This window comes from Salmo salar, chromosome 10 (assembly GCF_965601325.2).
Source record: "Salmo salar chromosome 10, fSalSal1, whole genome shotgun sequence".
Lineage (NCBI taxonomy): Eukaryota > Metazoa > Chordata > Actinopteri > Salmoniformes > Salmonidae > Salmo > Salmo salar.
The window spans coordinates 124,715,001-124,741,011 of NC_138300.1; the positions used below are offsets into that span (position 1 = coordinate 124,715,001).

At 43.7% G+C, this 26,011-nt stretch overlaps 1 protein-coding gene across 1 annotated transcript in view; it reads left to right on the forward strand.

Moving 5' to 3' along the window:
* The window catches only part of LOC106590745 (mitochondrial glutamate carrier 1), a 91,157-nt gene that overhangs the window by 56,386 nt on the left and 8,760 nt on the right, over window positions 1–26,011 (forward strand). Inside the window, exons 5-10 of the mRNA XM_045688689.2 lie at window positions 1,038–1,128; window positions 10,550–10,607; window positions 21,591–21,651; window positions 23,769–23,913; window positions 25,146–25,300; window positions 25,777–25,852. Of these exons, the coding sequence (XP_045544645.1) occupies window positions 1,038–1,128; window positions 10,550–10,607; window positions 21,591–21,651; window positions 23,769–23,913; window positions 25,146–25,300; window positions 25,777–25,852 (586 nt within the window). The remainder of the gene's footprint in view (window positions 1–1,037; window positions 1,129–10,549; window positions 10,608–21,590; window positions 21,652–23,768; window positions 23,914–25,145; window positions 25,301–25,776; window positions 25,853–26,011) is intronic.

The following is a 26,011-nucleotide window of genomic DNA, read 5'->3' on the forward strand; positions in this document are numbered from 1 at the left end:
ACAGTGAGGTCATAGTGACAGGTCATACTGAAGCCAAGCAGCACAGTGAGGTTGTCATAGTGACAGGTCATACTGAAGCCAAGCAGCACAGTGAGGTCATAGTGACAGGTCATACTGAAGCCAAGCAGCACAGTGAGGTTGTCATAGTGACAGGTCATACTGAAGCCAAGCAGCACAGTGAGGTCATAGTGACAGGTCATACTGAAGCCAAGCAGCACAGTGAGGTCGTAGTGACAGGTCATACTGAAGCCAAGCAGCACAGTGAGGTCATAGTGACAGGTCATACTGAAGCCAAGCAGCACAGTGAGGTCGTAGTGACAGGTCATACTGAAGCCAAGCAGCACATTGAGTTCGTCGTGCCATTTGCTGACCGCTGCTGGACCCTGATTCTATCAAAGCACCTTAGCAGTCAGAGACACACACACACACACACACACACACACACACACACACACACACACACACACACACACACACACACACACATCAGTATACAGATTAGTACTAGTATCCTGCCATGTGTGTGAGTGCCTGTGTATTGGTAAATCCTCATATTTCTCTCTCATATCCCTCTCTCCCTGTCTTTCTCTCTCTCACTTCCTCTCTCTCAAACCCCGCTCTCTCTCGCTCTCTCGCTCTCTCTCACACCCCTCTCTCCCTCTCTTTCTCTCTCTCTCACTTCCGCTCTCTCACACCCCTCTCTCCCTCTCTCTCTCTCCCTCTCTCCCGCTCTCCCTGTCTTTCTCTCTCTCACTTCCTTTCTCTCAAACCTCTATCTCTCACTCTCTCTCCCTCTGTCTCTCTCTCTCTCTCTCTCACACCCCTCTCTCCCTCTCTCCTCTCATACCCCTCTCACTCTCTCTCTCTCTCCCCCCCCTCTATTTCTCTTTCTCTGTCTCTCTCACAAACCACTCTCTCCCTGTCTCTACATATCCCTCTCTCCCCCCTCTCTCTCTCTGCCCCCCCCCTCTCTCTCACTTCCTCTCTCTCACACCTCTCTCTTTCTCTCTGTCTCTCACTTCCTCTCATTGTTACAGGGTCTGCGGTGAACTTAACCCTGGTCACTCCAGAGAAAGCCATCAAGCTTGCAGCAAACGACTTCTTCAGACAATACCTCTCCAAGGATGGGTAAGATGTGATGACTAACACACACACACACACACACACACACACACACACACACACACACACACACACACACACACACACACACACACACACACACACACACACACACACACACACACACAGTGTCTCTGTCTCACTGTGTCTCTGTCTCACTGTCTCACTGTGTCTCTGTCTCACTGTGTCTCTGTCTCACTGTGTCTCTGTCTCACTGTGTCACTGTCTCACTGTGTCTCTGTCTCACTGTCTCACTGTGTCTCTGTCTCACTGTGTCTCTGTCTCACTGTGTCTCTGTCTCACTGTGTCTCTCTCTCACTGTGTCTCTGTCTCACTGTGCCTCTGTCTCACTGTGTCTCTGTCTCACTGTGTCTCTGTCTCACTGTGTCTCTGTCTCACTGTGTCTCTGTCTCACTGTCTCACTGTGTCTCTGTCTCACTGTGTCTCTGTCTCACTGTCTGTGTCTCTGTCTCACTCTCTCACTGTGCCTCTGTCTCACTGTCTCACTGTGTCTCTGTCTCACTGTGTCTCTGTCTCTCTGTCTCACTGTCTCACTGTGTCTCTGTCTCACTGTTTGACCGTGCCTCTGTCTCACTGTGCCTCTGTCTCACTGTCTCACTATGCCTCTGTCTCACTGTGTCTCTGTCTCACTGTGTCTCTGTCTCACTGTGTCTCTGTCTCACTGTCTCACTGTCTCACTGTGTCTCTGTCTCACTGTGTCTCTGTCTCACTGTGTCTCTGTCTCACTGTCTCACTGTGTCTCTGTCTCACTGTGTCTCTGTCTCACTGTCTGACTGTGTCTCTGATTAGTTTTCTACCAATGCTTCAGTAAGGTCTAGTGCTTCACTATACTGAAAGATTAGGAACACACTGCAGTTATTTTCCTTATTATAGCCTTCTACGGCACAGGATTATTTCATTTAACTGTTCACCGGGACCGTGTAGAACAAACGTTGGCCCAGATTTTAGCTACATAGCAAATTGGTTCTGACATAGCTCTCCCATAATGCTATCCTCCTGATTCCTGCTTACAAGGGAAAAACTAAAGCAGGAAGCACCAGTGACTCGCTCAATACGGAAGTGGTCAGATGAAGCAGATGCTAAGCTACAGGACTGTTTTGCTGCACAGACTGGAATATGTTCCGGGATTCATCCAATCAAATCAAAATCAAATCAAATGTATTAATAAAGCCCTTCTTACATCAGCTGATGTCACAAAGTGCTGTACAGAAACCCAGCATAAACCCCCAAACAGCAAGCAATGCAGATGTAGAAGCACGGTGGCTAGGAAAAACTCCCTAGAAAGGCCAAAACCTAGGAAGAAACCTAGAGAGGAACCAGGCTATGAGGGGGTGGCCAGTCCTCTTCTGGCTGTGCCGGGTGGAGATTATAACAGCACATGGCCTAGATGTTCAAATGTTCATAAATGACCAGTATTGTCAAATAATAATAATCATAGTAGTTGTCGAGGGTGCAACAAGTCAGTAACACAAGAGTAAGTGTCAGTTGGCTTTTTCATAGCCGATCTTTGAGAGTATCTCTACCGCTCCTGCTGTCTCTAGAGAGTTGAAAACAGCATGTCTGGGACAGGTAGCACGTCCGGTGAATAGGTCAGGGTTCCAGCAGGTCTGGGACAACAGGTCTGGGACAGGTAGCACGTCCGGTGAACAGGTCAGGGTTCCATAGCTGCAGGCAGAACAGTTGGAACTGGAGCAGCAGCACGGTCAGGTGAACTGGGGACAGCAAGGAGTCATCAAGCCAGGTAGTCCTGAGGCATGGTCCTAGGGCTCAGGTCCTCCGAGAGAGAGAAAGAAAGAAAGAGAAAGAGAGAAGGAGAGAATTAGAGAGAGCATATTTAAATTCACACAGGACACCAGAAAAGGCAAGAGAAATACTCCAGATGTGACAGACTGACCCTAGCCCCCCGACACATAAACTACTGCAGCATAAATACTGGAGGCTGAGACAGGAGGGGTCAGGAGACACTGTGGCCCCATCCGATGAAACCCCCGGACAGGGCCAAACAGGTAGGATATAACCCCACCCACTTTGCCAAAGCACAGCCTCCACACCACTGGAGGGATATCTCCAACCACCAACATACCATCCCGGGACAAGGCCGAGTATAGCCCACAAAGATCTCCGCCACGGCACAGCCAAAGGGGGGGCGCCAACCCAGACAGGAAGACCACGTCAGTGACTCAACCCACTCAAGTGACGCACCCCTCCCAGGGACGGCATGGAAGAACACCAGTAAGCCAGTGACTCAGCCCCCGTAATAGGGGTAGAGGCAGAGAATCCCAGTGGAAAGAGGGGAAACCGGCCAGGCAGAGACAGCAAGGGCATTAAAGAGTATACCCCCTCAGTCACCGGCTTCATCAATAAGTGCATCGACGACGTCGTCACCACAGTGACCGTACGTACATATCCCAACCAGAAGCCATGGATTACAGGCAATATCCACACCGAGCTGAAGGCTAGAGCTACCGCTTTCAAGGAGCGGGACACTAATCCGGACGTTTATAATAAATCCCGCTATGGCCTCCGACGAACCATCAAACAGGCAAAGCATCAATACAGGACTAAGATTGAATCCTACTACACTGGCTCTGACGCTCGTCAGATGTGGCAGGGCTAGCAAACTATTATGGACTACAAAGGGAAGCACAGCCGAGAGCTGCCCAGTGACATAAGCCTACCGGATGAGCTAAACTACTTCTATGCTCGCTTCGAGGCAAGCAACACTGAAGCATGCATGAGAGCACCAGCTGTTCCGGAAGACTGTGTGATCACGCTCTCCGCAGCTGATGTGAGCAAGACCTTTAAACAGGTCAACATTCACAAGGCCGCGGGCCAGACGGATTAACAGGACGTGTACTCCGAGCATGCGCTGACCAACTGGCAACTGTCTTCACTGACATTTTCAACCTCTCCCTGATCGAGTCTGTAATACCTAGATGTTTAAGCAGAACACCATAGTCCCTGTGCCCAAGACAGCGACGGTAACTTGCCTAAATGACTACCGTCCCGTAACACGTCTGTAGCCATGAAGTACTTTGAAAGGCTGGTCATGGCTCATATCGACACCATTATCCCGGAAACCCTAGACCCACTCTAATTCGCTTACCACCCCAACAGATCCACAGATGACGCAATCTCAATCGCACTCCACACTGCCTTTTCCCACCTGGACAAAAGGAACACCTGTGTGAGAATGCTATTCATTGACTACAGCTCAGCGTTCAACACCATAGTGCCCACAAAGCTCATCACTAAGCTAAGGACCCTGGGACTAAACACCTCCCTCTGCAACTGGATCCTGGACTTCCTGACAGGCCACCCCCAGGTGGTGAGGGTAGGCAAGAACACATCTGCCACGCTGATCCTCAACACAGGGGCCCCTCAGGGGTACGTGCTCAGTCCCCTCCTGTATTCCCTGTTCACTCACGACTGCGTGGCCAAGCACAACTCCAACACCATAATTAAGTTTGCTGACGACACAACGGTGGTAGGCCTGATCACCACCAACGATGAGACAGCCTATAGGGAGGAGGTCAGAGACCTGTCATTGAGGTGCCAGGACAACAACCTCTCCCTCAACGTGATCAAGACAAAGGAGATGATTGTGGACTACAGGAAAAGGAGGGCCGAACACGCCCCCATTCTCATCGACGGGGCTGTAGTGGAGCGGGTTGAGAGTATCAAGTTCCTTGGCATCCACATCACCAACAAATTATCATGGTCCAAACACATCAAGAAAATCGTGACGAGAGCACGACAACACCTTTTCCCCCCTCAGGAGACTGAAAAGATTTGGCATTTATCCCCAGATCCTCCAAAAATTCTACAGCCGCAACATTGAGAGCATCCTGACCTGTTGCATCACCGCCTGGTATGGCAACTGCTCGGCCACCAACCGTAAGGCGCTACAGAGGGTAGTGCGTACAGCCCAGTACATCACTGGGGCCAAGCTTCCTGCTATCCAGGACCTATATACTAGGTAGTGTCAGAGGAAGGCCCTAAAAATTGTCAAAGACACCAGCCACCCAAGTCATAGACTGTTCTCTCTGCTACCTCACGGCAAGCTGTACTGGAGTGCCAAGTCTAGGACAAAAAGGTTCCTTAACAACTTCTACCCCTAAGCCATAAGACTGCTGAACAATTAATCAAATGGCCACCCAGACTATTTTTGCATTGACCCCCCCCATTGTTTTTACACTGCTGCTACTCGCTGTTTGTTATCAATGCATAGTCACTTTACCCCTACCTACAGTGCCTTGCAAAAGTATTCATCCCCCTTGGCGTTTTTCCTATTTTGTTGCATTACAACCTGTAATTTAAATGGATTTTTATTTGGATTTCATGTAACTGACAAACACAAAATAGTCCAAATTGGTGAAGTGAAATGAAAAAAATTACTTATTTAAAAAAAATGCGAAAACATTTTAAACGGGAAAGTGGTGAGTGCTATTTTAATCCAACTGTATCGGGACTGTAGAGTAATATATGTAGAATACATATGCTGATTCACCCCTTTTGCTATGAAGCCCCCAAATTAGATCTGGTGCAACCAATTACCTTCAGAAGTCACATAATTAGTTAAATAAAGTCCACCTGTGTGCAATCTAAGTGTCACATGATCTGTCACACGATCTCAGTATATATACACCTGTTCTGAAAGGCCCCAGAGTCTGCAACACCACTAAGCCAGGGGCACCACCAAGCAAGCAGCACTATGAAGACCAAGGAGGTCTCCAAACAGGTCAGGGACAAAGTTGTGGAGAAGTACAGATCAGGGTTGGGTTATAAAAAAATATCCGAAACGTTAAACATCCCACGGAGCACCATTAAATCCATTATTAAAAAATGGAAAGAATATGGCACCACAACAAACCTGCCAAGAGAGTGCCATCCACCAAAACTCACGGCCCAGGCAAGGAGGGCATTAATCAGAGAGGCAACAAAGAGACCAAAGATAACCCCGAAGGAGCTGCAAACCTCCACGGCGGAGACTGGAATATCTGTCCATAAGACCACTAAGCCGTACACTCCACAGAGCTGGGCTTTACGGAAGAGTGGCCAGAAAAAAGCCATTGCTTACAGAAAAAAATAAGCGAACACGTTTGGTGTTTGCCAAAAGGCATGTGGGAGATTCTCCAAACATATGGAAGAAGGAAATCTGGTGAGATGAGACTAAAATTGAGCTTTTTGGCCATCAAGGAAAATGCTATTTCTGGTGTAAACCCAACACCTCGCATCACCACGAGAACACCATCCCCACAGTGAAACATTGTGGTGGCAGCATCATCCTGTGGGGATGTTTTTCCATCAGCAGGGACTGGGAAACTGGTCAGAATTGAAGGAATGATGAATGATGCTAAATACAGGGAAATTCTTGAGGGAAACCTGTTTCAGTCTTCCAGAGATTTGAGACTGAGACGGAGGTTCACCTTCCAGCAGGACAATGACCCTAAGCATACTGCTAAAGCAACACTTGAGTGGTTTAACCTCTTACATCTAGACGTTCCGCTAGCGGAACACCTGCTCCATTATCCAATGATGGGCGTGGCGCGAATTACAAACTCCTCTAAAATACAAAAACTTCAATTTTTCAAACATATGACTATTTTACACCATTTTAAAGACAAGACTCTCCTTTATCTAACCACATTGTCCGATTTCAAAAAGGCTTTACAACGAAAGAAAAACATTAGATTATGTCAGGAGAGTACCCAGACAGAAATAATCACACACCCATTTTTCAAGCTAGCATATAATGTCACAAAAACCCAAACCACAGCTAAATGCAGCACTAACCTTTGATGATCTTCATCAGATGACACTCCTAGGACATTATGTTATACAATACATGCATGTTTTGTTCAATCAAGTTCATATTTATATCAAAAAACAGCTTTTTACATTAGCATGTGACGTTCAGAACTAGCATACCCACCGAAAACTTCCGGTGAATTTACTAAATTACTCACGATAAACGTTCACAAAAAACATAACAATTATTTACAGAATTATAGATACAGAACTCCTTTATGCAATCGCGGTGTCCGATTTTAAAATAGCTTTTCGGTGAAAGCACATTTTGCAATATTCTGAGTACATAGCCCGGCCATCATGGCTAGCTATTTTGACATCCACCAAGTTTGGCACTCACCAAACTCAGATTTACTATAAGAAAAATTGGATTACCTTTGCTGTTCTTCGTCAGAATGCACTCCCAGGACTTCTACTTCAACACCCAATGTTGTTTTGGTTCAAAATAATCCATAGTTATATCCAAATAGCTGCGTTTTGTTCTTGCGTTCAAGATACTATCCGAAGGGTGACGCGCCGGCGCGTATCGTGACAAAAATCTTCAAAATATTCCATTACCGTACTTCGAAGCATGTCAAACGCTGTTTAAAATAAATTTTTATGCGATTTTTCTCGTAAAATAGCGATAATATTCCGATCGGGAGACCTTGTTTTCGTTCAAACACTGAAAATAGAAAATGGAGTCTTCACATGCACGCGTGCGCCCGTGTCATTGTTCTCAGGACGACCACTTTCCAAAAGCCCTACTGTTTTTCGCCCAGGGACTGCAGAGTCATCATTCCCCGTTCTGGCGCCTTAGAGCCTATGGGAGCCTTAGAAAATGTCACGTTACAGCAGACATTCTCTATTTTTGATAAAGAGGCTATAGAAGGACAACAAATGGTCAGACAGGGCACTTCCCATATAGAATCTTCTCAGGTTTTGGCCTGCCATATGAGTTCTGTTATACTCACAGACACCATTCAAACAGTTTTAGAAACTTTAGGGTGTTTTCTATCCAAATCAAATAATTATATGCATATTCTAGTTTCTGGGCAGGAGTAATAACCAGATTAAATCGGGTACGTTTTTTATCCGGCCGTGAAAATACTGCCCCCTATCCTAAACAGGTTAAGGGCTTGTAAGTTAGCATTACACGGCAAGGTCTACACCTGTTGTATTCGGCGCATGTGACAAATAGATTTTGATTTGATTTGAATTGCCATCTGCAGTTCTTACACAGAATATCTAATATTCATCTGATATTCATCTGCATTCTTAATATTCATCTAATATTCATCTGCATTCTGAATATTCATCTAATATTCATCTGAATTCTTAATATTCATCTAATATTCATCCGCATTCTTAATATTCATCTAATATTCATCAGCATTCTGAATATTCATCTAATATTCATCAGCATTCTGAATATTCATCTAATATTCATCTGCATTCTTAATATTTCTACTTTCCCTGGTGGACAAAATCACATTTCCTGGCATTACTATGTAGCAGTCTGAGTGTACATAATACTGATCCTATCTCTGGAAAAATACTGGAGACTTTCTCTGGAAAACGACTGTAAACTATCGCAGGAAAATTACTGCTGCTCTGCCCAGTGGTGTTACTGAGACCACTGTCCCCTGCTGATCTGTCCCCTGTGTTACTGAGACCACTGTCCCCTGCTCCTCTGTCCCCTGTGTTACTGAGACCACTGTCCCCTGTGTTACTGAGACCACTGTCCCCTGCTGCTCTGTCCAGTGTTGTTACTGAGACCACTGTCCCCTGTTGCTCTGTCCAGTGGTGTTACTGAGACCACTGTCCCCTGCTGCTCTGTCCCCTGTGTTACTGAGACCACTGTCGTCTGCTGCTCTGTCCAGTGGTGTTACTGACACCACTGTCCTCTGCTGCTCTGTCCAGTGGTGTTACTGAGACCACTGTCCTCTGCTGCTCTGTCCCCTGTGTTACTGAGACCACTGTCCTCTGCTGCTCTGTCCAGTGGTGTTACTGAGACCACTGTCCTCTGCTGCTCTGTTCAGTGGTGTTACTGAGACCACTGTCCTCTGCTGCTCTGTCCAGTTTCTTGTTTGTGTGTGTGTGTGTGCTGTGTGTGTGCATGGATGAATCTTGAATATGTTTCTCGTGCATCTATCTATCTCTGTCTCTAGAGCTGGGTCGGTGAATGATTGACTGTGAGTGGTTCTCTAACTTGCTGACTGGTTGGCCATCTTGTAAATTATTAATGTGTCTCTATCTCTCTCTGTCTGTGTTCCAATGTCACAGGGAGATTAGTTACAACACTAGACACAAAATGACATGTGACGTCTTCCTTCTGTCTCTCAGACTCAGTCACTATGACTCATACACGACTCAGTCACTAGCTGTATGACTCATACACGACTCAGTCCCTAGCTGTATGACTCATACACGACTCAGTCACTGGCTGTATGACTCAGTCACTAGCTGTATGACTCATATACGACTCAGTCACTAGCTGTATGACTGATACACTACCTGTATGACTCATACACGACTCAGTCACTAGCTGTATGACTCATACACGACTCAGTCACTAGCTGTATGACTCATACACGACTCAGTCACTAGCTGTATGACTCATACACGACTCAGTTACTAGCTGTATGACTCATACACGACTCAGTCCCTAGCTGTATGACTCATACACGACTCAGTCACTAGCTGTATGACTCGTACACGACTCAGTCACTAGCTGTATGACTCAGTCACTAGCTGTATGACTGATACACGACTCAGTCACTAGCTGTATGACTGATACACGACTCAGTCACTAGCTGTATGACTCGTACACGACTCAGTCACTAGCTGTATGACTCATACACGACTCAGTCACTAGCTGTATGACTCGTACACGACTCAGTCACTAGCTGTATGACTCGTACATGACTCAGTCACTAGCTGTATGACTGATAGACTAGCTGTATGACTCATACACGACTCAGTCACTAGCTGTATGACTGATACACTAGCTGTATGACTCATACACGACTGAGTCACTAGCTGTATGACTGATACACTAGCTGTATGACTCATACACGACTCAGTCACTAGCTGTATGACTGATACACTAGCTGTATGACTCATACACAACTGAGTCACTAGCTGTATGACTCATACACGACTCAGTCACTAGCTGTATGACTGATACATGACTCAGTCACTAGCTGTATGACTCGTACACGACTCAGTCACTAGCTGTATGACTCGTACACGACTCAGTCACTAGCTGTATGACTCATACACGACTCAGTCACTAGCTGTATGACTGATACATGACTCAGTCACTAGCTGTATGACTCGTACACGACTGAGTCACTAGCTGTATGACTCATACACGACTCAGTCACTAGCTGTATGACTGATACACGACTCAGTCACTAGCTGTATGACTCATACACGACTGAGTCACTAGCTGTATGACTCATACACGACTGAGTCACTAGCTGAATGACTGATACACGTATTGACTTGCTCTCCTTTTGTCTTTTTCTCTCCCTCCCTTTGTATCTCACTTTGTCTCTCCTTTATTTCCTCTCTATCCCTTCTCTCTCTCTCTCTCTCTCTCTCTCTCCAGGCAGAAGCTCACCCTGATCAAAGAGATGCTGGCGGGGTGTGGGGCAGGTACTTGTCAGGTGAGTGGCTGGTGAGGTGTGGAGAAGGTATAGTTGAAGTCGGAAGTTTACATAAACCTTAGCCAAATACATTTAAACTCAGTTTTTCACAATTCCTGACATTTAATCCTAGTAAAAATGCCCTGTCTTAGGTCAGTTAGGATCACCACTTTATTTTAAGAATGTGAAATGTCAGAATAATAGTAGAGAGAATGATTTATTTCACCTTTTATTTCTTTCATCACATTCCCAGTGGGTCAGAAGTTTACATACACTCAATTAGTATTTGGTAGCATTGCCTTTAAATTGTTCAACTTGAGTCAAACGTTTCGGGTAGCCTTCCACAAGCTTCCCACAATAAGTTGGGTGAATTTTGGCCCATTCCTCCTGACAGAGCTGGTGTAACTGAGTCAGGTTTGTAGGCCTCCTTGCTTACACACGCTTTTTCAGTTCTGCTCACAAATGTTCTATAGGATTGAGGTCAGGGCTTTGTGATGGCCACTCCAATACCTTGACTTTGTTGTCATTAAGCCATTTTGCCACAACTTTGGAAGTATGCTTGGGGTCATTGTCCGTTTGGAAGACCCATTCGTGACCAATCTTTAACTTCCTGACTGATGTCTTGAGATGTTGCTTCAATATATCCGCATCATTTTCCTTTCCTCATGATGCCATCTATTTTGCGAAGTGCACCAGTCCCTCCTGCAGCAAAGCACCCCCACAACATGATGCTGCCACCCCCGTGCTTCACGGTTGGGATGGTGTTCTTCGGCTTGCAAGACTCCCCCTTTTCCCTCCAAACATAACGATGGTCATTATTGCCAAACAGTTCTATTTTTGTTTAATCAGACCAGAGGACATTTCTCCAGAAAGTACCATCTTTGTCCCCATGTGTAGTTGCAAACCGTAGTCTGGCTTTTTTATGGTGGTTTTGGAGCAGGGGCTTCTTCCTTGCTGAGCAGCCTTTCAGGTTATGTCGATATAGGACTCGTTTTACTGTGGATATAAATACTTTTGTTCCTGTGTCCTCCAGCATCTTCACAAGGTCCTTTGCTGTTGTTCTGGGATTGATTTGCACTTTTCGCACCAAAGTACGTTCATCTCTAGGAGACAGAACGCGTCTCCTTCCTGAGCGGTATGGCGGCTGCGTGGTCCCATGGTATTTATACTTGTGTACTATTGTTTGTACAGATGAATGTGGTACCTTCAGGCGTTTGGAAATTGCTCCCAAGGATGAACCAGACTTGTGGAGGTCTACAATTTTTTTTCTGAGGTCTTGGCTGATTTCTTTTGATTTTCCCATGATGTCAAGCAGAGAGGCACTGAGTTTGAAGGTAGGCCTTGAAATACATCCACAGGTACACCTCCAATTGACTCAAATGATGTCAATTAGCCTATCAGAAGCTTCTAAAGCCATGACATAATTTTCTGGAATTTTCCAAGCTGTTTAAAGGCACCAGTCAACTTAGTGTATGTAAACTTCTGACTTCAACTGTACATGTCAGGGGGAGTGAAGACAAGTTCTCTCTTAATGATACATCCTGTTTCCCCATCTGGAGATACAGCACACACACACCCACACACACACACACACACACACACACACACACACACACACACACACACACACACACACACACACACACACACACACACACACACACACACACACACTTCCTCAGCCATCAGCAGAAGTGTCATCTTCCCCCCACAGTCTGTCTCAATATGCGCTGCAACGGACACCCTATTCAAATCAAATTGTATTGGTCACATACACATGGTTAGCAGATGTTAATGCGAGTGTAGTGAAATGCTTGTGCTTCTAGTTCTGACCGTGCAGTAATATCTAACAAGTAATCTAACCTAACAATTTCACAACAACTACCTAATACACACAAGTGTAAAGGAATGAATAAGAATATGTACATATAAATATATGGATGAGCGATGGCCGAACGGCATAGGCAAGATGCAGTAGATAGTATAGAGTACAGTATATACATAAGAGATGAGTAATGTAGGGTATGTAAACATTGTATAAAGTGACTAGTGATACATTTTTCATACATTTTTCCATTATTAAAGTGGCTAGAGATTTGAGTCAGTACGTTGGCAGCAGCCACTCAATGTTAGTGATGGCTGTTTAACAGTCTGATGGCCTTGAGATAGAAGCTGTTTTTCAGTCTCTCGGTCCCAGCTTTGATGCACCTGTACTGACCTCTCCTTCTGGATGATAGCGGGGTGAACAGGAAGTGGCTCGGGTGGTTGTTGTCCTTGATGATCTTTTAGGCCTTCCTGTGACATCAGGTGGTGTAGGTGTCCTGGAGGGCAGGTAGTTTGCCCCCGGTGATGCGTTGTGCAGACCTCACTACCCTCTGGAGAGCCTTCCGGTTGTGGGCGGAGCAGCTGCCGTACCAGGCGGTGATACAGCCCGACAGGATGCTCTCGATTGTGCATCTGTAAAAGTTTGTGAGTGTTTTTGGTGACAAGCCAAATTTCTTCAGCCTCCTGAGGTTGAAGAGGTACTGTTGTGCCTTCTTCACCACGCTGTCTGTGTGGGTGGACCATTTCAGTTTGTCCGTGATGTTTACGCCGAAGAACTTAAAACTTTCCACCTTCTCCACTACTGTCACGGCGATGTGGATAGGGGGGTGCTCCCTCTGCTGGTTCCTGAAGTCCACGATCATCTCCTTTGTTTTGTTGACGTTGAGTGAGAGGTTATTTTCCTGACACCACACTCCGAGGGCCCTCACCTCCTCCCTGTAGGTCGTCTCATCGTTGTTGGTAATCAAGCCTACCACTGTTGTGTCGTCTGCAAACTTGATGATTGAGTTGGAGGCGTGCATGGCCACGCAGTCGTGGGTGAACAGGGAGTAGAGGAGAGGGCTGAGAACGCACCCTTGTGGGGCCCCAGTGTTGAGGGTCAGCAGGGTGGAGATGTTGTTACCTACCCTCACCACCTGGGGGCGGCCCGTCAGGAAGTCCAGGACCCACACAGTGCACTACGTAGTGCAAAGGTAGTGCACTATCTAGGGAATAGGGTGGTATCTGGGACTAGCCTCAGTGTGTACCCAGACATCACTAGGCATCAGCTGTTGATCTCTATGTTGACCTCTATGTTGACCTCTATGTTGACCTCTCTGTTGACCTCTATGTTGACCTCTCTGTTGACCTCTATGTTGACCTCTCTGTTGACCTCTCTGTTGACCTCTACATTGACCTCTCTGTTGACCTCTCTGTTGACCTCTACATTGACCTCTCTGTTGACCTCTATGTTGACCTCTCTGTTGACCTCTCTGTTGACCTCTCGGTTGACCTCTCGGTTGACCTCTGCGTTGAGCTCTGTTGACCTCTATAGTTCTCTAAAGAACTAAACTAATGGACTGAGATGAAAATAAACACAGCATTCTTAGACATTGTCTAAAGGTCGCAAAAGGTTTTGATTCATGATAATGTAACAGGTCTCCACAACATAGCCACTATGTCTAGTCTACAGTAGGTCTACATAACCCCTATGTCTAGTCTACAGTAGGTCTACATAACCCCTATGTCTAGTCTACAGTAGGTCTACATAGCCACTATGTCTAGTCTACAGTAGGTCTACATAACCCCTATGTCTAGTCTACAGTAGGTCTACACAGCATAACCACTATGTCTAGTCTACAGTAGGTCTACACAGCATAACCACTATGTCTAGTCTACAGTAGGTCTACATAGCCACTATGTCTAGTCTACAGTAGGTCTACATAACCCCTATGTCTAGTCTACAGTAGGTCTACATAGCCCCTATGTCTAGTCTACAGTAGGTCTACACAGCATAACCACTATGTCTAGTCTACAGTAGGTCTACATAGCCACTATGTCTAGTCTACAGTAGGTCTACATAGCCACTATGTCTAGTCTACAGTAGGTCTACATAGCCACTATGTCTAGTCTACAGTAGGTCTACATAGCCACTATGTCTAGTCTACAGTAGGTCTACACAGCATAACCACTATGTCTAGTCTACAGTAGGTCTACATAGCCACTATGTCTAGTCTACAGTAGGTCTACACAGCATAACCACTATGTCTAGTCTACAGTAGGTCTACATAGCCACTATGTCTAGTCTACAGTAGGTCTACATAGCCACTATGTCTAGTCTACAGTAGGTCTACATTGCCACTATGTCTAGTCTACAGTAGGTCTACATAGCCACTATGTCTAGTCTACAGTAGGTCTACATAGCCCCAATGTATAGTCTACAGTAGGTCTACATAGCCCCTATGTCTAGTCTAGGTCTCCACAGCATTACCACTATGTCTAGTCTACAGTAGGTCTACATAGCCACTATGTCTAGTCTACAGTAGGTCTACATAGCCACTATGTCTAGTCTACAGTAGGTCTACATTGCCACTATGTCTAGTCTACAGTAGGTCTACATAGCCACTATGTCTAGTCTACAGTAGGTCTACATAGCCCCAATGTATAGTCTACAGTAGGTCTACATAGCCCCTATGTCTAGTCTAGGTCTCCACAGCATTACCACTATGTCTAGTCTACAGTAGGTCTACATAGCCACTATGTCTAGTCTACAGTAGGTCTACATAGCCACTATGTCTAGTCTACAGTAGGTCTACATAGCCACTATGTCTAGTCTACAGTAGGTCTACACAGCATAACCACTATGTCTAGTCTACAGTAGGTCTACGTAGCCACTAAGTCTAGTCTACAGTAGGTCTACATAGCCACTATGTCTAGTCTACAGTAGGTCTACATTGCCACTATGTCTAGTCTACAGTAGGTCTACATAGCCACTATGTCTAGTCTACAGTAGGTCTACATAGCCCCAATGTCTAGTCTACAGTAGGTGTACATAGCCCCTATGTCTAGTCTAGGTCTCCACAGCATTACCACTATGTCTAGTCTACAGTAGGTCTACATAGCCACTATGTCTAGTCTACAGTAGGTCTACATAGCCACTATGTCTAGTCTACAGTAGGTCTACATAGCCACTATGTCTAGTCTAGGTCTCCACAGCATTACCACTATGTTTAGTCTACAATAGGTCTACATAGCCACTATGTCTAGTCTACAGTAGGTCTACATAGCCACTATGTCTAGTCTAGGTCTCCACAGCATTACCACTATGTCTAGTCTACAATAGGTCTACATAGCCACTATGTCTAGTCTACAGTAGGTCTACATAGCCACTATGTCTAGTCTAGGTCTACACAGCATAACCACTATGTCTAGTCTACAGTAGGTCTACATAGCCACTATGTCTAGTCTACAGTAGGTCTACATAGCCACTATGTCTAGTCTACAGTAGGTCTACATAGCCACTATGTCTAGTCTAGGTCTCCACAGCATTACCACTATGTCTAGTCTACAGTAGGTCTACATAGCCCCTATGTCTAGTCTAGGTCTCCACAGCATGTTGTCTGCAGCTTGTATGAAGGACAGAGAGCTCTGGCATGTCATCAATAAACACACTGCGCCTCCATAAGCAGGTTAACAACTCAGCAGGTGATCGAGTATTCACAAGTCCTGCTGGCCAGACGCAGGCAGAGACAGTTCACAAGTCCTGCTGGCCAGACGCAGAGAGAGACAGTTCACAAGTCCTGCTGGCCAGACGCAAAGACAGTTCACAAGTCCTGCTGGCCAGACAGAGACAGTTCACAAGTCCTACTGGCCAGACGCAGAGACAGTTCACAAGTCCTACTGGCCAGACGCAGGCAGAGACAGTTCACAAGTCCTGCTGGCCAGACGCAGGCAGAGACAGTTCACAAGTCCTGCTGGCCAGACGCAGGCAGAGACAGTGGGACAATAAAGTATTCATTATCTCAGCTGGTCTGGACTGGTGGTAAAAGTCAGATTGGACCCTGAGCACTGTGTGTGTGTGTGTGTGTGTGTGTGTGTGTGTGTGTGTGTGTGTGTGTGTGTGTGTGTGTGTGTGTGTGTGTGTGTGTGTGTGTGTGTGTGTGTGTGTGTGTGTGTTAGTGATGCACGGGATGACTCATAACCTGCTGTTCCTGCGGTCATATCCACGTGCAGGCGGGTTTAGAGTCATGCACTATGGTGTGGATGAAGTGCTGGTGGGTTTAATAAAGAGAAAACAATGCAAATAATGATATATGTCCTTTTTCCATGTCCAGTTAATATCTATAGGTTACATTGAGGGTTTTCCTTTAGTGCACAAGCCTAAGCTTTAGGGCCTAACTGTGCTCGAGCCACACAGGATTTACACGCCAATCACCCAAACGCTTTCAGGAACTAGGGCAGAAAAAGTTAATGTCGCTCCACTGAGGCCCCCCAAAAAAAGGGGCGGAGTTGAATTCAGGAAGAGAAAAGCTGCCCAACTTGAAAAGGGAGGACCAGAGTAATGTTTGGTGAAGTGGTAAGAGAGGATGGTAGCAGTGTGTCAAAGGAACTGTACTGTTCAGATGGAATAGTAACCTAACTGAACTCTGGACCCTGACTGTAGGTCTATAACCTCTCATATAGCATTAATATTAACTGTAGGTCTATATAACTTCTCACATAGCCTCATATAATATTAACTCCTGCAAAACGAAGCATTTCTGGCAGTAAAATGATGTACCAGATGTACATTTTGACTTGGGAACAGGAGTGTAGAATTATGATTTATCTCTTTCAGCATCTTGATTAGAATGAATGCGTAGTTAGGGACTGTCTGTAAAGATGCTGCAGTATCTTTATCAGCTTCATAACAGATGATAGTATTTCAACCACAGGTAGGGACTGTCTGTAAAGATGCTGCAGTATCTTTATCAGCTTCATAACAGATTTCAACCACAGTTAGGGACTGTCTGTAAAGATGCTGCAGTATCTTTACCAGCTTCATAACAGATGATAGTATTTCAACCACAGTTAGGGACTGTCGGTAAAGATGCTACAGTATCTTTACCAGCATCATAACAGCTGATAGTATTTCAACCACAATTAGGGACTGTCTGTAAAGATGCAACAGTATCTTTACCAGCATCATAACAGCTGATAGTATTTCAACCACAGTTAGGGACTGTCTGTAAAGATGCTACAGTAACTTTACCAGCATCATAACAGCTGATAGTATTTCAACCACAGTTAGGGACTGTCTGTAAAGATGCTACAGTATCTTTACCAGCATCATAACAGCTGATAGTATTTCAACCACAATTAGGGACTGTCTGTAAAGATGCTACAGTATCTTTACCAGCTTCATAACAGCTGATAGTGTATAATATGCATCCAAGCCGACCTGAAATCTTATCAGAAACATGTTGTGTTGTTTTCACTGCTTTTAATTTCCATAAAACCGGTCAATCTAATGCCATATGTAAATTTTGCACAGAAATTCTTTCCTGTTTTATATATATTATTATAATTTTTTTGTTGTTGAGTTATTGCATTAAATGTCTGCTGTGCGAGTGAAGCAGAGATGAAAGAGAGCTTTATAGATGTCACTTAGATTGAAGCATTCATCGATTTATGACACTATTCTGGGTTCATTTAGTCTTCTGGGACAGAAGATAAACTGCATGTATCTAATTACAGACATGTTGAGTAACAAATAGCAAAATATCTGAAATTATAAGCATAAACATATTTAAATTAAGCTTAAAAAAAAAAAAAAAATTCCCGCACCCCCTTGTCAAAAGTATTTATTCCTGGCGTCTCTGACTGCACAGAACATTTTCTATAGGCCTATATGGCCGGGTAGGGTTGGGTGCGGGATTATCACAAAGGCTAAAGTCGGGGCGGTTGCGAATGAGTTATTAGCAATTGTGGGTGAGCAAACAGCTGACCCACGCATCACTACTGTGTGTGTGTGTGTGTGTGTGTGTGTGTGTGTGTGTGTGTGTGTGTGTGTGTGTGTGTGTGTGTGTGTGTGCTTGACTGTGTGTGTGTGTGTGTGTGTGTGTGTGTGTGTGTGTGTGTGTGTGTGTGTGTGTGTGTGTGTGTGTGTGTGTGTGTGTGTGCTTGACTGTGTGTGTGTGTGTGTGTGTGTGTGTGTGTGTGTGTGTGTGTGTGTGTGTGTGTGTGTGTGTGTGTGTGTGTGTGTGTGTGCTTGACTGTGTGTGTGTGTGTGTGTGTGTGTGTGTGTGTGTGTGTGTGTGTGTGTGTGTGTGACTGTGTGTATCTGTGTCATAGTGTAATAGCCTACCTGTAGTCCATTAGGTCGAAGCCAGCTAGCTCAATACTGCCCAGGGAACACTAGATTAGATTAGATTAGGAGTAGTATTAACCCAACTGGCCATCTCACCTTTAATCCCGTTAACTAGTTACTACAGCCCGGATTACATAGGAAAAACAAGTGTGTGTTAGTTAATGGTATCCGTAGTGTGGTCTAGCTATTTGTAACACAAATAGGAGCTAGTGAGTTGTTAGCTATTAACACATTGATGACCGGTAGGTCGTAGCCTAGCCTAGCTCCTGGACCTATTGGTTACACTGTAGAGTTGCTAATGCTAGATATTAGTTAATGGTATTGTATATGTTAGGCCGTAGCCTAGCCTAGCTCCTGGACCTATTGGTTACACTGTAGAATTCACAGAATTCACCGATTTATCGGTGAATTCTGAAAAGCTATCCAAGGATTGTTCCATAAGGTTGTGTTTTTATTGAGTAATATTGATTCTTGTAGAATACATTTAATTTAGTTCCGTATTGTTCCATACTGTTTCATATTGTTCCATATTGTTTCATATTGTTCTATATTGTTGTAGTGTTCTATAATTGTTATAGTGTTCTATATTGTTATAGTGTTCCATATTGTTATAGTGTTCTATAATTGTTATAGTGTTCCATATTGTTATAGTGTTCTATAATTGTTATAGTGTTCCATATTGTTATAGTGTTCCGTGTTCCATATTGTTATAGTGTTCCATATTGTTATAGTGTTCTATATTGTTATAGTGTTCTATATTGTTATAACGTTCCATATTGTTATAGTGTTCTATATTGTTATAGTGTTATAGTGTTACATATTGTTATAACGTTCCATATTGTTATAGTGTTCTATATTGTTATAGTGTTCCATATTGTTATAGTGTTATAGTGTTCTATATTGTTATAGTGTTACATATTGTTATAGTGTTCCATATCGTTATAGTGTTTTATATTGTTATAGTGTTCCATATTGTTATAGTGTTTTATATTGTTATAGTGTTCCATATCGTTATAGTGTTTTATATTGTTATAGTGTTCTATATTGTTATAGTGTTTTATATTGTTATAGTGTTCCATATCGTTATAGTGTTCTATATAGTTATAGTGTTATATATTGTTATAGTGTTATAGTGTTTTATATTGTTATAGTGTTCTATATAGTTATAGTGTTATAGTGTTTTATATTGTTATAGTGTTCTATATAGTTTTAGTGTTCTATATAGTTATAGTGTTATATATTGTTATAGTGTTATAGTGTTCTATATTGTTATAGTGTTATATATTGTTATAGTGTTATAGTGTTCTATATTGTTATAGTGTTTTATATTGTTATAGTGTTCTATATAGTTATAGTGTTCTATATTGTTATAGTGTTATAGTGTTCTATATTGTTATAGTGTTCCATATTGTTATAGTGTTCTAGTGTTCCATATTGTTATAGTGTTCTATATTATAGTGTTTTATATTGTTATAGTGTTATAGTGTTCTATATTGTTATAGTGTTCCATATTGTTATAGTGTTCTATATTATAGTGTTTTATATTGTTATAGTGTTCCATATCGTTATAGTGTTCTGGAGGTATGTCCCCACTGTTCCTCTTTAGTGCATTTAACTATATGTTAGAAGTAAAAGCCTTGGGTAGAGAGTTGTATGTCCTTCCTATTAGCATGCGTTGATAGCCTCATTGTAAGATGCACCATGTAACACAAATAGGAGCTTCTGAGTTGACAGCTATAATGTCCTTGCTGCTCTCATGGGAAGAGAGACTTTTAAACATTGCTCTAGTGTAGTGTTGTGTGGTGTAGTGTAGTGTTGTTTAGTGTAGTGATGTGTAATGCAGTGTAGTGTAGTGTTGTTTAGTGTAGTGTTGTTTAGTGTAGTGTTGTGTAGTGTAGTGTTGTGTAGTTTAGTTTGGTGTAGTTTAGTGTTGTTTAGTGTAGTGTAGTGTTGTGTGGTTTAGTTTGGTGTAGTTTAGTGTAGTGTAGTGTAGTGTTGTTTAGTGTAGTGATGTGTAATGCAGTGTAGTGTAGTGTTGTTTAGTGTAGTGTTGTTTAGTGTAGTGTTGTGTAGTGTAGTGTTGTGTAGTTTAGTTTGGTGTAGTTTAGTGTTGTTTAGTGTAGTGTAGTGTTGTGTGGTTTAGTTTGGTGTAGTTTAGTGTAGTGTAGTGTAGTGTAGTGTTGTTTAGTGTAGTGATGTGTAATGCAGTGTAGTGTAGTGTTGTGTGGTTTAGTGTTGTTTAGTGTAGTGTTGTGTAGTGTAGTGTTGTTTAGTGTAGTGTATTGTTGTGTGGTTTAGTGTTGTTTAGTGTTGTGTAGTGTAGTGTTGTTTAGTGTAGTGTAGTGTAGTGTAGTGTAGTGTTGTTTAGTGTAGTGTTGTGTAGTGTAGTGTTGTTTAGTGTAGTGTTGTTTAGTGTAGTGTTGTGTAGTGTAGTGTAGTGTAGTGTTGTGTTGTGTAGTGTTGTTTAGTGTAGTGTAGTGTTGTGTGGTTTAGTTTGGTGTAGTTTAGTGTAGTGTAGTGTGGTGTAGTTTGGATCAGTGTAGTGTGGTGTAGTTTAGTGTAGTGTTGGTGTAGTGCAGTGTGGTGTAGTTTAGTGTAGTGTTGGTGTAGTGCAGTGTGGTGTAGTTTGGATCAGTGTTGTGTTGGTGTAGTTTAGTGTAGTGTTGGTGTAGTGTGGTGTAGTTTACATGAAGTCTTAAGTAATAAATGCCTATCTATGCCCTAGAAAATATCCCATGATATCCCCTGGCTTCTTCATGTCAGCCTCTATATACCCCTGGTTATCACACTTCACCAAATGTTCCTGTCAGATATAGTGGTTTTTCATCTTGTATTTCTGTTTATCGTCACAGGTCATCGTCACGACTCCTATGGAGATGTTGAAGATTCAGCTTCAAGATGCTGGGAGAATTGGTAAGAGATTTAGAGAGGAGAATCAGTAGGAGATAGATAGAGGAGAATCAGTAGGAGATAGTGGAGAATCAGTAGGAGATAGAGGAGAATCAGTAAGAGATAGATAGTGGAGAATCAGTAGGAGATAGTGGAGAATCAGTAAGAGATAGATAGTGGAGAATCAGTAGGAGATAGATAGAGGAGAATCAGTAGGAGATAGTGGAGAATCAGTAGGAGATAGTGGAGAATCAATAGGAGATAGATAGGGGAGAATCAGTAAGAGATAGTGGAGAATCAGTAGGAGATAGATAGTGGAGAATCAGTAGGAGATGGATAGTGGAGAATCAGTAGGAGATAGTGGAGAATCAGTAGGAGATAGATAGTGGAGAATCAGTAGGAGATAGTGGAGAATCAGGAGATAGATAGTGGAGAATCAGTAGGAGATAGTGGAGAATCAGTAGGAGATAGATAGAGGAGAATCAGTAAGAGATGGATAGAGGAGAATCAGTAGGAGATAGATAGTGGAGAATCAGTAGGAGATAGAGGAGAATCAGTAGGAGATAGATAGTGGAGAATCAGTAAGAGATAGATAGTGGAGAATCAGTAAGAGATAGATAGTGGAGAATCAGTAGGAGATAGTGGAGAATCAGTAGGAGATAGATAGGGGAGAATCAGTAAGAGATAGTGGAGAATCAGTAGGAGATAGATAGTGGAGAATCAGTAGGAGATAGTGGAGAATCAGTAGGAGATGGATAGTGGAGAATCAGTAGGAGATAGTGGAGAATCAGTAGGAGATAGATAGTGGAGAATCAGTAGGAGATAGTGGAGAATCAGTAAGAGATAGTGGAGAATCAGTAGGAGATAGATAGTGGAGAATCAGTAGGAGATGGATAGTGGAGAATCAGTAGGAGATAGTGGAGAATCAGTAGGAGATAGATAGTGGAGAATCAGTAAGAGATAGTGGAGAATCAGTAGGAGATAGATAGTGGAGAATCAGTAGGAGATGGATAGTGGAGAATCAGTAGGAGATAGTGGAGAATCAGTAGGAGATAGATAGTGGAGAATCAGTAGGAGATAGTGGAGAATCAGTAAGAGATAGATAGTGGAGAATCAGTAAGAGATAGATAGTGGAGAATCAGTAGGAGATAGATAGTGGAGAATCAGTAAGAGAGATATAGAGATGGAGGAGAGATATAGAGATGGAGGAGGGTCAGTAAGAGATAGAGATAGAGATGGAGGAGGATCGGTAGGAGATTTAGGGCTCCATTAAATCCATATTACGGAAGTCCTGTACTACAGCGTGATTTAGATTTAAAGGCAATGTTCTCGCTTTAGTGGAGACGGCATTCACGGTAAACGCTGCAGATGTCAGCTCAATAGGAAATTACCATTCCATTTCTCTATCAGTGATACAGACTGAATAGAACCATTTAGAGAGATGGAAAAACAATCTGTAAGATATTTAGAGAGATGGAGGAGGATTGGTAAGAGAGAGATGGAGCTGCAAAATGGAAGGGTCACTCTGACCTCATGTTGAAATATGGATAAATTCTGCCACCGTGTGGTCAATATAGGATCCACGTACGGATCCTAGCTACTCTACTGTCTAATCTAGTCCCCTTGTTGTATTTGCCTACCATCACATGCTCATTGAGTTATTCATGCATTCCATGTGGTAACAGCCTGCAGTTATAATGCATTATGATGCAGTTATAATGCATTGTCAGACTTTACATGAGCGAGTACGTGGTCCCGTGTGGCTCAGTTGGTAGAGCATGGTGTTTGCAATGCCAGGGTTGTGGGTTCGATTCCCACGGGGGACCAGTACGGAGAAAAATTTATGAAATGTATGCTCTGGATAAGAGCGTCTGCTAAATGACTAAAATCCAAGTACAAACCATTCTAAAGTCTTATCTCGCCTAAATAGCTGCAAACTGGGTGGATGGATGGACACTATATTGTCCACAGACAGACAGAAAAGTTAGTGCATCCATTTTAATTACAATAATAGTACAATTCTTCCTTAACAAATCAACTATCAGAAAAGGTCAGCGCTAGTAAGAAAATAAAATATATTTCAATGAGGTAGAGGAGAATCGGTCAGAGATTTTAAGAGCTCCTGTCTGTCCTTCTATCAGAGGCCCAGAGGAAGCTGATGCCAGAGACAGCAGTACCTGGGACTGTGCCGACCAAGTCCCCCACCGCCATGCAACTAACTAGGGAACTGCTTAAGGAGAAGGGAATCGCTGGGCTGTACAAGGGCCTTGGGGCCACACTGCTCAGGTAAACAACATAATACCACATGGCAGCAGATCCACAAGGTCTGCCATGAGAGGTGACTGTATAGTTCCCTTAAGGAAAAGCACCTTTAGTATATCCGCTTTCTCTGTGAGAGCTTCCCATGTCTGGAATACACTGCCATCAGACACACATAACTGCACCACATATCACACTTTCACAAAATGCATGAAGACATGGCTAAAGGTCAGTCAGACTTGTGAACATAATCCCTAGCTGTGTATTGCCGCTTTCCATGTTGTCTGTTGTCTGTAGCTTGTGAGGTGTGGGAACACTTTGTTGCTTTTATGGATTTTGTCTTGTTGCTTTTTGTTCTATGTTGCTCTGTCTGTATGCTACATCTTGCTTGTCCTATGATGTTCTGTCTGTGTGCTATGTCTTGCTTGTCCTATGTTGCTCTGTCTGTATGCTATGTCTTGCTTGTTCTATGTTGCTCTGTCTGTATGCTATGTCTTGCTTGTTCTATGTTGCTCTGTCTGTATGCTACATCTTGCTTGTCCTATGTTGCTCTGTCTGTATGCTACATCTTGCTTGTCCTATGTTGCTCTGTCTGTATGCTACGTCTTGCTTGTCCTATGTTGCTCTGTCTGTATGCTACATCTTGCTTGTCCTATGTTGCTCTGTCTGTATGCTATGTCTTGCTTGTTCTATGTTGCTCTGTCTGTATGCTACGTCTTGCTTGTCCTATGTTGCTCTGCGTGTGCTCACTGCTCAGTGATTGTCTGTATTGTAATTGTTTTTAATAACCTGCCCAGGGACTGCGGTTGAAAATTAGCCGGCTGGCTAAAACAGGCACTTTTACTGAAACGTTGATTAATGTGCACTGTCCCTGTAAAAATAAACTCAAACTCAAACACTGTTCTGACCACCAACCACCCTCGACTCATTGGCTCTATCTCAAATGTATTTCCTGGATTCCTACCGTCCGTCCTCTCTCCTCGTCTCCTTCTCAAAATGTATAGAGGAAAAACGGTCAGAGACTAAGGGGACCTTGGATCTTCTCCTCCAAGGCGTTTTGAGGAGTCGAGGAAAGAGGACGCGAGGAATCGAGGGAATCAAGGAAATACAATGAAAGTCCATCCCATAGATACACCGTCACCCACAATGCTCTGGCTACAACGCTGAAGGTATGACAATATGATAAAAAACTCTCCTCTGCTCATCTCTCGTTTCTCCTACCTCTCTCTCTCTCTCTCTTCTCTCTTCTCTCTTCTCAGGGATGTTCCATTCTCCATCATCTACTTCCCTCTGTTTGCCAACCTCAACAACCTGGGGAAGAGAGGAGCGGAGGGCCCCGCACCCTTCTATGTGTCATTCCTGGCAGGCTGTCTGGCTGGCAGCACGGCCGCTGTGGCTGTCAACCCTGTAGATGGTGAGATATAATCTGCATAGATATTATCCGAGCGTAGGTGGCGCCCGCCGCTGCACCCTGTGAGGTGGACGGGACTCACGATACGATGCACGGGCGGGGCTCGCGGTAGAGCATGGTGTTTGCAACGCCAGGGTTGTGGGTTCGATTCCCACGTGGGACCAGTATGGGGAAGAAAAAAAATATATATATATGAAATGTATGCATTTAAGTCGCCCTGGATAAGAGTGTCTGCTAAATGACATACTATGTTATGTCTCTCTGAGTTTAAAATGGCCTGGATCTTACAGTAGTGAATGCATGCATACATTTCATATTTTTTTTTTCTTCCCATACTGGTCCCCCGTGGGAATCAAACCCACAACCCTGGCGTTGCAAACACCATGCTCTACCAACTGAGCCATACGGGACACCAATCGTATGTTCCTAGTTGAATCAATGTGTTGTAGTGTTACCATGGTGCTGTTGTGTATTGACAGTGATAAAGACCAGAATCCAGTCTATGAACAGAGGGAGTACAGAGGAAACGTACAGTGGGGTGACTGACTGTATCAGGTAAATCTCAACACATGGGGGATGTCGATTTTGGTGCATTGACGTTGTTCAGGATTCCCACCCCCTGTTTTTTTCAGGATTTCACTCTAAAAAATCACACTTTTTGTTTTGGATAAAAAACAATCAAAATTGGATGTTGTAAGTATAGTACAGTATAGT